This window comes from Culex pipiens, chromosome 1 (assembly GCF_016801865.2).
Source record: "Culex pipiens pallens isolate TS chromosome 1, TS_CPP_V2, whole genome shotgun sequence".
NCBI lineage: Eukaryota > Metazoa > Arthropoda > Insecta > Diptera > Culicidae > Culex > Culex pipiens.
Window position 1 is genome coordinate 112875863 of NC_068937.1, and position 12246 is coordinate 112888108.

A 12246-nucleotide genomic window follows, 5' to 3' on the forward strand; every position below is an offset into this window, starting at 1 on the left:
TACAGATTTGTTGATAAAGGGCTCCGTTTTCAAAATATAGCCACCGAAAGATTGATTTTAGCGAAATATTTGCAGTTTTTCAATTTTTAAAAATAGTGACCATGAGTGACCGTTTCTAAAAATATTTTTAGCATTTTAAATGGGCGTAATATTCAATGTTTGGCCCATTTAAAATATTAGTCTTGATTTAAAAAATATTTTTTTCGAAAAGATCGGAAAATTTCACGAATGTTTCATATATTAACATTGATAATCGGACCATTAGTTGCTGAGATATCGACATTAGAAAATTGTGGGTTATTTTGGTGAGATAAAGACAACTTCAATTTTCGTGTTTCTTTTTCTTAAAGCGGCTCTATCTCAGCAACCCGAGGTCCAATCTTCAATGTCTCTTAGACAATTTTATAGCAAATTTTCTGAACTTCTAAAAAAAATATTTTTAGAAATGGTCACTTATGGTCACTATTTTTAAAAATTGAAAAACTGCAAATATTTTGCTAAAATCAAACTTTCGGTGGCTATATCTTGAAAACGGAGCCTTTTATCAAAAAATCTGTAAAGTACTTTTCAAAACTAGGGTGTGTGTCATAGTTTTTTTTCTGCTGTAGTTTGAGGTGTGCACATTTTTGTGAATTTTGTGAAGAGATTTTCACAACTTGCACGATTGTCTAAAAATCGTTGCAAACTGCAATACACTCAAACCCCGATGGTTTGACACCAACTGTCGGGGTCATTTTTTTAGTTTGACACCACTTTTAAACGGAGTTCACACACGATCAAACGTTTGTTTTGATAAGGCTGATACGCAGATGGGAAGGAACGCAAAACTCCATACAAAAAAACGCCCAAGAAACGGTCAAGGAAAGGGTCACGAAAAGATTTTTCTTAAGCGGTACGCAGCTGAAAAGTAACAGAAACGGAAAGATTGCGTTTGACGTTTCTTCGCCCGGTGCTTATTTGTAATATGTTTTGATGAAAAAATCAATGAATTGTAATTTTTCTTTTTGAATGCGACTGATAATTACAAACGTTTTAATTATTTTGAATTGGGTACTAAAGCCCTATGTAAATTTTTATGTACAACGGTAAAAAACACGATTTAAAACCATTTCTGATCACTTTTTTTCATTTTAATGCAATTTTTTTTTTGACAGGACAACATTTTTTCGGTGGATCAACTATGGTCCCCTTGGAACGAGCTGTCAAGTAGGAGCTTTTCTGTCAAGAAGGACTGCGAGGTTAATTTTTCTAAATTGATTTAAAAATCAATTTTAAACTCTTTGTGGTCGTACAAAGGGTCATTTTACTCAGAAAAATAAGCTTTATCGCTGTAAACAATAATATCAGCAATCTGAGCTTCATTTTAGGACCCAATTGGATATAACAATATTTAAAATTCCCGCCGAATCTCAAAAAGCAGAATATTGAAACTAAAAGGAGAGATTTAGTTTTTTGGTCGAAATGGAGTAAAAAATGAAGTTGTCTTTAAAGATGTCGGCCATCGTGTCACCAACAATTTATTGCTAGTACCAACCAGCTACCTCTGAATTTAAGTCCGATTTACCCACACTCGCGGGACCAAAATGAAGTAAATCAGAGTGAAATTAAACTTGACAATAATCATACAAATATCTATGTTCTTACTGAAAATACAATAATAATCTGAAATTTTGAAATCCAACCAAACAACAAATTCAAAAATATGAAAAAAACAAACATTCCAGAAATATTCATAATAACATTTTTTTTTAAATAAAGAAAATTTCAACAAAAATCAGAAATTTGGAAAATTTAAAATATGCAGAATTGAATAATAATTTTAATTTTTAACGTTTTTATAAATTCAATAGATAAAAAATGTTAAAATTCGAAACGAATGTACAAGTCGAAATTCCAAAAGTTTTAAAAATCGGAAATATAGGAATTCGTAAATACAAATTTACGAAAACCTCGAAATTATAAAAATCAAACACTCTATTTCTTCCAAAATTAAAAAATCAAGAATGAAAATTTAAGAATAAAGAAATTCAAAATAAAAAATTAAGAATTAAGAAATTTAAAAAATTTAAGAATTTAAGAATTTTAAAATTGCAAAATTTCAAAATTTAAGAATTTAAGAATTTAAGAATCCTAATTTACAATTTCCAAACTTCCTAACTTCCACACTTCCTAATATTCTAATTTCATAATTTAATTTCCTAACTTTCTAATTTTCTAATTTTCTAATTTCATAACTTCCTTATTTCCTGACATATTATTTTTCTTATTTCACGATTTTCTAATTTCTGAATTTCCTATTTTCCTAGTTTCATAATTTACTAGCTTCCTAATTTCCCAACATATTAATTTCATAATTTCTTAACTTCCTAAACTCCTAATTTCCTAGTTTCCTAATTTCCTAATTTCTCATTTTCCTAATATCCTAGTTTCCTGATATCCTAATTTCCCAATTTCCTTACTTCCTAATTTCCTAGTTTCCTAATTTTAAAAATTTCTTTATTTCCTTAATCCTAATTTCCTAATTTCCTAATTTCCTAACTTCCTAATTTCCTAATTTCCTAATTTCCTCATTTCCTTATTTCCTAACTTCCTAACATTCTAATTTCCTCACATATTAATTTTCTAATTTCCTAATTTCCTTGTTTCATAATTTCATAATTTCCTAATTTTCTTATTTTCTTTATTTTACTAATTTGCTATTATCACAATTTCCAAATTTCCTAGTTCCCTGGTTTCCTAATATATTAATTTCCTTATTTCATAATTTCATATTTTTTTAATTTCCTTATTTCATTATTACATTTTTTTTTATTTCAGTTTTTCTTGTTTTAGAATATAAGAATTTCTAAATTTTCTTCTATTTATTGATTTCTTAATTTTGTTTATAATTGTTGTTTTTGAATAAACATTTTTAATCTATTTAATTTTAAGTTTTGAATATTTTTAATCTTTTTATTTTTTCCTCCAAAGAATCTCAATTGCCGTTCAAGAGCCAAACGACATGCGACACCTAGTGTTGAGTAGCAGAACAGAGCGAAGAATGTCGATTGAAATTTCCGCCCTTTGAGGTTATGTATGCGAATTCTGTTTTGTTAAATTCCAGCGTTCAAAACAACTTTTGAGCAAAAATTCGAGCTGATACTTTGTTAACTGTTGATGCTCTATCATTTTAAACAATATTATTTTTTCAAAATTATTCCAAAATTATTTTTATTGCGTTAATTGATAGAGGGCAAAAAGTTTACACTCGTACTGCGTGAATTTTTTCTCAAAAGTTGTTCTAAGAGCAGTAAAATCAATTTTAAGTTTGCATTCCTATGTAACCGAACAGCGAAAATTTGAATCGTCATTCTTCGATGCTTTGCGCCATCTGTCGGAATTTTTGAGCTTTTAATCGCGAATCGCGCACACCGTCAATCGCGCTTATACCGAACTGTCAACCGAGCTGTCAACTTTTCTTGGGGGGGTCACGAAAAGAACACGCAACATTTCTTGACCGCGTTCCTTCCGATCAGCATACCGTACTATAGTGTACTTGAGCGCCGTGTAAAAAGTGACAGTTCGTCACTTTTTAGTTCGACTTTAATCAACCAACGGGCTACAAAGGGTACAAACTAAAAAAGCGTCAAACGAAAAAGTAACCAACCACCCGGGGGTTGACTGTACATCTCGGTTTTTCCGTGTACTTTTATATCCCGCCCAGTATTTTTCTTTTTTGCCCGCCTTCCCAACCAAGTAAACAAACTCCGCCCATGCATTTTCGTTCGTCATTTCATTGCCCGCCATCAGGCCATCTGTCAGAAATATTCTTGCTTCTCTGGAATAAACTTCAAAAAGTACTTGAGCGATTTTCAGATGAAACCACTGCATGCGAAAATCTCCTACGCAAGTTTCAAAACATTCTCTCGCTTTATGTGTTCGCAGGTCCTTGACGTTTCAGAAGAGAGAAAAAACCAGTCAAGAGAACCAGTCGTCGTCGTCGTTGCATAGAAGTTAAAATCGTGCTTCGCGAATGTGTTGAGGATTCACAGCTCGGAAATCACATCATCATCGCGTCGAATACTGCTAATTTCCCATTCCCAGTGAGCTCAAAACAGTGATTACGATTGAAGATGCAGCAACAGCGACCTTGATTCCAGCGAAAAAAAAAACTTTGTTTTGAAATTTTGGCCAGAGAAAAAAGTGTTGTGAAACTTGTTCCAGAGTCGGCTGACAGCAGCAGCAAGTCGTAATAACGGGAATTCCCGTCCTCTTTTGGGATCATCTGCCAACACCAAGCAGCAAAATGCCTCCGTGTCAAGGCCCTTGCGCGAGGTCAACGGTGTTCGCGCTAGTGCTGCTGGCCTTGGCCACCGGTGTCCAGTTGGCTCCCCCCGGGATTCCGTCGGCACCTTCCGGCGAACTGACCGCCGCTGGAGCCAGCAACATCGCACCTCCAGTCAAATCCGGAGATGCGACCACGACGACGGTGAAATCGGTCCCCACCTCCGTCTCGAATGATCTACTGGATTACCAGAAGCTGGAATTTTTGGCCGTTTGCCTGGCCAGAGATGTCAAAAAGCCGGACGTTCTGCTGTGCAATCTCTACCGGAACCTGACGACGGTGCTGACCGCTCGCAAGCAGAACCCGGTCACGGTCAAAACCGTCCAGGACATGCTCGCCGGACCAGACGCCTCCGGAGGAACGGACAAATTCTGCGAAAACCTCACACCGGTGCTGCAGGCCCTCCGCGAGAAGGCCACTTCGGGCAACGAGCGCTTACAATTCGAAGCGAAGCCGCTGGAGCGGGAAGCCGTCTGTGCGAATCTTTGCCTCCCGATGGACGAGGTGGAGTTTCACCTGACGCTGAAACCCATCTGCCGGGTGTTGCTTTGGGGGTTCCGCCAGTTGCTGCTGCCTGAGCCGACCGCCGGGGAGACGGTGGAAGTGCAGGCAGCAGAAAAGGTGGTCATTCCACCGCTGATTGACCAGGGTTTGAAGCTGGAAAAGGTGGTGGAACCAAAGGGTGAGTTTTTAGTTGAATCATGAACAGACATTTTAAATTGCCGTCAGTTGGGGCGAAACGGAGCTCTCGAAAAGTTGTCTTTAGAACACTTAAATCCACTGTACAGATGTTTGTTAATTTGGGCATATTTAGGTATAAATATTTTTTTCAAGCGATCTACAGTTATCTCACTTATGTTTTTGACTTCCTCACCTCATTAGAAAAGGATATAAAATCACTCAAAAATTAAATTCTTAATTTGGCATCCTAGAACCCCCTTCACCTACACATATCGACTCAGAATCAAATTCTGTTCAAAAGGCTGTGTGTGGTGGTGGTGTTGATCGAAAATGTGCATTGGATTATCTCGGCACTGGGTCTACCGACTTTGTCTGTTTTGGTCTGATTAGATCCGTCTTCGGGTCCCATGAGTCGCTATTGAAAATTATGAAGTTTAGATAACTAGGTATTTCAAAAGTTATGCTAAAAAAACGATTTTGACAAAAATCCGGAAGATTGTAAAAAGGGTGGTTTTTGTAAGAAAACCCACAGGCCAAGGTTTGAGCAGGCCAAGGATTGATACCTAAGAGCATGCAATGGCACTGACCTTGTTGCGTGCTCTTCGGTTGACGTCCACGTAAGGAACATCCTGGAAGGAACGTAACTAACTACATCCGTAGTTCTGTTAGATCATCCGAATTATCTTGATCAGAACAGTATAGCTCTGGTTCCTTGCGAGTGTCCTATTTTCTTACCTCCATGTTGGCTTGGTTTTCATGATGACCTAGCTGGTGGCCTGTGGAAACGGATCGTAAACCTTTGACCACCGCGGGTCAGAGTCGAGACGGCTAAAAGAAAGGGGCGCGACAATGTGGGAAAGGGAAGTAATTTGTGATTGTAGACGGTATTGTTTTGATTCGCAGTATGTTGAGTCAACTGCTGTGGATGTACCTGAAACATCGCACAACGGGGTTTCTCTTCTTTCCATTAAGCTACCACCTATCTTCTGTTTATTTTGTTTCACTGATTTTCTAACGCGGCTTCTGTTTACTATCCTCCATTTGATTTCGATTTTACTCATTTGATTCTCTTATTTCTCAACACTTTTCCACTCTATTTTACCAATTGATGCTGCTGTAACAAACTTTCTGCTTTCCCTTTCTTACACTGTCCATTGTTTTCAATCTTCACCCTTTTCTTCAAACAAATGAGGATCGAGCCCTTACTCAATTTTTGGAATGATCAAAGAATTAACACAAATATTACTATTGTACTTTTGAAAAACTTTTATAAAATGCTTAGGACCAAAAATTAGCATAAGCATAAGCATAAGCATAGGTGCCCACCCGCAGTTGCTACTCCGTTATTGACCAGGACCTCCAGAATTTACATCCACGAGCCGTGGAAGATAAGTGGGTGCTATCTTTCCTCGCTTCGCAACTTCTCAAAGGCCCCTATCATGCTGATCAATACCGGCGCCGGCCACGACCAGTGGTAGGGTCACGGGGAAGTGGATGGGAATGTTAGTCCGATACTTGAGTGATAGAGACCGCCCAATCGACTGCTTCTCCGACAAAGTATCACATGAGTTTTGAGGGGGTTAGTAGATGGGTATGAGGTCAGGATTCACGAGTGGCAGTGATGTGACCATGAGCATTTAGTTTATCGGTTGAAATTTTAAATCTTAGGCAGCCGGCTGCGGAAAGATAAATAATTGATTATTTAAAAAGTTTGTTTTAATCGAACGCGTGCCAACCGAGCGGTAGTGCTATGGGTTGGACTTATCAGTATATTTTTACTGTTGGTACAATTAAGATATCGCGAGCAAATGTCAAAAATAGTAGATGAGTTAATACTAAAGCTGCCAGTTGGAATAAATTATTACGATCAACGAATATAAACGAAAAGAAAACAACCACGTAACCGATTGTAATGAAATTAAAACAATAACTTAAACGAACTTAACCGGCGGCGTGCCTTCCTATCAACGATGATAAAAGAAGGACTTATAAATTTAAAATATAAAAAGACTCCAAAAATACGTTGCATAGTAACCGCGAAGTCCCGCTACTCACAATCGAATCCGAAAGATAGCTATCTAGAATTTTAAATATAGTATTAATTCGACCGCGATCCTCCAGAAATTCTTCGTCGGCGTGCCTTCCGATCAACGGTGATGTAAGAAGGGCTTTATTCATTAAAATGATTTTATATCATAAGCCTTAAAACATATTCGTCGGCGTGCCTTCCGATCATCGATGATATAGAAAGGACTTAATCCAGCAATACGACTTGCTTGTCTCGAAAAAAAAGAATTCGGATCGTTTCTATCGAAAACTATGTAAAGAGGACAAAAATAAACTCATTGGCCAACGAACGCGCGAACTAAAAAAAAAAAAAAAAAAAAAAGAAGAAGAAGAAGACCAATCACCCCATGCACACAAACAACGACACAAAAGAGATGAAAACAACACGAATCAGAAGAAATCCAATCACCCCATGTACACAAATAGCGACACAAAAGAGATGGAAAATAACACGAAAAAACAGGACTGCGCGTCCACACAGGCACCGCACTACTGATGCCATTATTTAATTATAATGACCAATCACCCCATGCACTCGAACAGCGACATAAAAGAGACGGAAAATAACACGAGAAAACAGGACTGAGCGTCCACACAGGCACCGCACTACTGATGCCATTATTTAATTATAATGACCAATCACCCCATGCACTCGAACAGCGACATAAAAGAGACGGAAAATAACACGAAAAAACAAGACTGAGCGTCCACACAGGCACCGCACTACTGATGCCATTATTTAATTATAATGACCAATCACCCCATGCACTCGAACAGCGACATAAAAGAGACGGAAAATAACACGAGAAAACAGGACTGAGCGTCCACACAGGCACCGCACTACTGATGCCATTATTTAATTATAATGACCAATCACCCCATGCACTCGAACAGCGACATAAAAGAGACGGAAAATAACACGAAAAAACAAGACTGAGCGTCCACACAGGCACCGCACTACTGATGCCATTATTTAATTATAATGACCAATCACCCCATGCACTCGAACAGCGACATAAAAGAGACGGAAAATAACACGAAAAAACAGGACTGCGCGTCCACACAGGCACCGCATCACTGATGCCATTATTTAATTATAATGACCAATCACCCCATGCACTCGAACAGCGACATAAAAGAGACGGAAAATAACACGAAAAAACAAGACTGAGCGTCCACACAGGCACCGCACTACTGATGCCATTATTTAATTATAATGACCAATCACCCCATGCACTCGAACAGCGACATAAAAGAGACGGAAAATAACACGAAAAAACAGGACTGAGCGTCCACACAGGCACCGCACTACTCATAAAATGCTTAGGACCAAAAATTGTAACAAAACTCCGCGACAAAAGAAATAGCAACATATAAACACGACTCAACACTAGGAAAGATTTCCGCAGAAAACAATACACAGTAAAATAACAACTAGTTTTTGAACTCACACTAAAAATAAAACAGTTTTTGCTTTAATGAAAGTTGATAGGCACAGAGGAGCGGCCGTGGCTGACTGGTTACGGTGTTCGCTTTGTAAGCGAATGGTTCTGGGTTCGATTCCCATCTGCTCCCAACGAGAAAGTTAAGAACACATAAATTTGAACTGATGAATATGAACGAAAAATCTAAGTCGCTCAAGGCGGGGTTCGATCCCCCGTCCTTTGGATTGGTAAGCAAAAATGCTAACCACTAGGCCATGACGACTTGGTGAGCTTGGACTGGAATTAGGAATACTGTTACAGAGAGCGAGTTGTGGCGCTATAACCACGGCAAATAGTGTCCAGGGCATTCGTGGAAATACAATGTCCCATCCCAGAGGGTCCCGGAGTACCAAACCTTCTTAGCATGGTGCTCCCAACGAATACAACCAAAAATCTCGGAGCGTATGGTGGTGTGTCCCCACGCTTCTTCCTCCCCTGTCGATTCAGAATTGTGTTGTTGTTCGAACACTCAGTGCTCAAACTCAACCCAATTACGAATCATCTCTGCGATACGGCTTTACGCAGTAGGCCTGGCCGGTTTAACGCTTGTGATGTTTCAATGCATTCCGATGCAATGGCGCACTACAAATGTTAATAAATGACAAGAAGAGTGCTAGGCGTCATCTAACCTGAGGCACTCTCCAGGATCCCTTCGAAAGATTGGCTGCGCTAGGGTCTGATTAGATTAGATTAGATTAGATAATGAAAGTTGATAGGCACACTATAAATGGTTAGGCGCTTATACTTACATCAAACCCTACGTAATGTACCACCCCCGGCCGAGTTAAAATGCGTAACCGGAAAAGAAGGTGTGCATGCCTGGCACGAACACTCAAAGCGTGTTCTAGCGTGTTGCTCTTACTGGCTCAGAGCAAGGGTGAGATGTAGGTGTAAGGGCAGAGCGTGTTCGTCGGGAACCTAGTGCATAAGATCGGCCAAGGCCCGTTCTTACACTGAAAATTGCGAATTGCGAATTGAATTTGTCAACTCAAGATAAGTTATTATTTTGCTAGAGTTTAGTTGTAGTATCTTAATAAAAAAATAGTTAAAAATGCCCAAATGTCAATAAAACCTCACAATGTTAACAATTTGTTCCTGGACATTTCAGATCAGCAAATGTATTTTTTTGCAATTCCGTCTAGAAACTACTTACTTTTCCTGTCATTCTTGAAAGACGAAAAAGCCTACTTTTTTGTACCAAAAATACAGTCGACTCTCTGGCTGTCGATCTTCTTGATATCAATATTACTCCATCTATCGATGAATTCTTCAGTCCCTTCAAACTGCATACTTCAATTGGCTTTATTCCTCGATATTTTCTTGGATTCTGTTTGCTTTAAAAATCTCTTCCGGTTGTCAATATTGTCACTATCTCATGGCTTGCATAGACATTTTTCTATGCAAAACGAAGATTTGAAGGGTGTTTGACATTAGTTTGTTTTTGTTTGTTAGATGTTGCCATGATTCTCTCCCATAGCTGGGTGCCAAGAAAAACCACATATTTTTTTTAAGCACCTGATAAATTAAAATGCGTAGCAAGAAAATTTACTCACATTAGTCAGTTTGGTAATCTTTTGATAATCTTTTTTGTTGCGGTTCCGAAATTACTCACCTCACTTACTTTCGATACCAACCAGCTGACGAGATATCTTATCGCATGATTTTTTGTTTCTCCCCGTTACAGCTGACACCGCTACGAAGCCCGTAGCCGCCAAACCGGTTCAGCAAACTTCCGCCGCCGCCACCGCTCACGTCACACCCTCGACCAATTCCGCCTCTGCCATCGCCAATGCCCCTCCGGCAAGGGAAGCCGCTGCCAAGGCGGACGAAAAGGACGATTCGCAAAAGATTGCTACCGTGGAAGAGAAAACCCTGGCGGAAGATGAGGAAAATGGGGCATTTTTGGACCAGGAAACAAAGAACCAGCAAAATATTGAGGACATTGTGGGCGGAGAGGGTGGCGTGAAGGAGAACATGGACACCGGAGATGAGGATGCGATGTATCCGGGGGAGGACAGCGATGAGGACCCGTCGATGGACACGAACGTTCCGACGGCGGCGGGTGGAGCTGCTGTGGCAGCAGGATCTGCCCCGAAGGAGATGGCCGTTCGCGAGAAGCAGCCGGAACCGCTACCTCGGCTGGACAAGGAAGACCTCAGCTTGAGCGACGTGCAGCGCGAAGAACTGCCGGTGGATCCGTTCTTCGAGGAGGGCGATTCGAACTTTTTCTCCTACTTTTTGCTCGTCATGTTTGCCTGCATCGTGAGCTACGTCGCGTACCACAACAAGTCCAAACTGCTAGCGCTCGCCCTCGAGGGTCGACGGTCTAGTACGGGCCGCGGTGGGTTCAGCAAGGGCCGGAAGCATACCGCCGCCTACCGGAAGCTGGACTCGAACCTGGAGGAGGCGATCATGTCCAACTCGGCGGCCAGCAGCCGGTCGCAGCAGCAAATCATCTACTAAAACAAAGATTTCGAGCAATTTCACACACACACACACATTTCACGTGCAATCATCTCATCAATTCATTTTAGGGAGGCTTGGCTAAGCTGCGCTCTCTGTCGCTTTTGCGTTCCGTTCTTAACTTATCTACATCGTGGCCCATTACTCGGTTTAATTCGTCGCAAACGCCTTCAAACACACATATGAGCAACACAGAATACATATTGGAGAAGCAAAAACAAAAAAAAGCAAAGTTCGGCAGCGGCCGCTTTCGAACCACGCAATGAAAGCTGCTTGATCTGCGCGCGCGTTGCTACTGCTGCCGCAACAAGATTTTTTGATGATAATAACTACTTTTAGGGAGGCAAAAGAAAACACGGTATATCAAATATCGCGCGTAGTAATCGTCCTGTACATAGAGAAGAAAGGAGTAGAAAGAAGCGAATTTGATTGATGAAGCATACGCGCCAACTCTCCGGCGTCGCGGTAGTGTTTGACTGTTCGTTTCCCCGTATTTTGTGTTTCCGCCCAAAGCGCGTGCTTACGAGAGGAGAAGAATGCTAGAACATCCCGGTTTTTATTCGTTAAATTAAACTAACCCGATTTGTAAGTTTGCATGAAAAGGGGAAGCTTAGTTGAAGAAGATTGGAGGAAAACTTCTGTAAGATTTTTACAAAATAAAGAGAAAAGTATAAAGAGTAATTGTCTTGTAATAGTTTTATTTCGTTGATTTGCTGTTTTGCCCACAAACGCGCACAGTTGCCTGACCTGGATCAAGGGAAATTTTGATATTTTTTTTAGTAAAGCACATTTGGTAGGTATAGTTAAACAAAAAGTTCCTAAATAAGTTTTTCAAAAATTTCCATTAAATATTTATCAATGTTGATTCTTTAGTTTACTTTTTTAATTTCCCTCGAAGCAATAGTTAGCCCCACCAAATTACAAGACGAGATTTTTTTTTTGAGGTTAAATATACCTTTATTGAAGATTCTAATATTAATTACATTTCATTTACATTCTAAGTGGTATGGCTAAATGCTATTCATCTTTGTTGTATTTTTTTCATTTTTTTACCGATCACATTCATTTATTTACTTCAAATTGTTTTACATTTTTGCACTGAATAGAATACCAGGGTTGTTACGGAGAAGTCGAAAAAAAATCCGCGCCTTCCCAAAATCCAATCCGCGCGAAATCCGCGCCATATTATTTAACAAAAATAATTTCGCGACAACATACAAGAGAGTT

At 39.6% G+C, this 12246-nt stretch overlaps 1 protein-coding gene across 1 annotated transcript; it reads left to right on the forward strand.

Moving 5' to 3' along the window:
• Positions 1-3961: 3961 nt before the first annotated feature.
• On the forward strand, positions 3962-11700 carry LOC120432520 (uncharacterized). Its single transcript, XM_039597738.1, has 2 exons — positions 3962-5006; positions 10241-11700. The coding sequence occupies exons 1-2, from the start codon at positions 4286-4288 to the stop codon at positions 11017-11019; spliced, it is 1500 nt and encodes a 499-aa protein (XP_039453672.1). The 5' UTR covers positions 3962-4285; the 3' UTR covers positions 11020-11700.
• Positions 11701-12246: the final 546 nt, after the last annotated feature.

Coding starts and splice junctions, on each gene's coding strand:
- LOC120432520 (XM_039597738.1), top strand. CDS start 4,286: ATGCCTCCGTGTCAAGGCCCTTGCGCGAGGTCAACGGTGTTCGCGCTA. Junction 5,007..10,240: donor AAAGGTGGTGGAACCAAAGG/GTGAGTTTTTAG, acceptor TCCCCGTTACAG/CTGACACCGCTACGAAGCCC.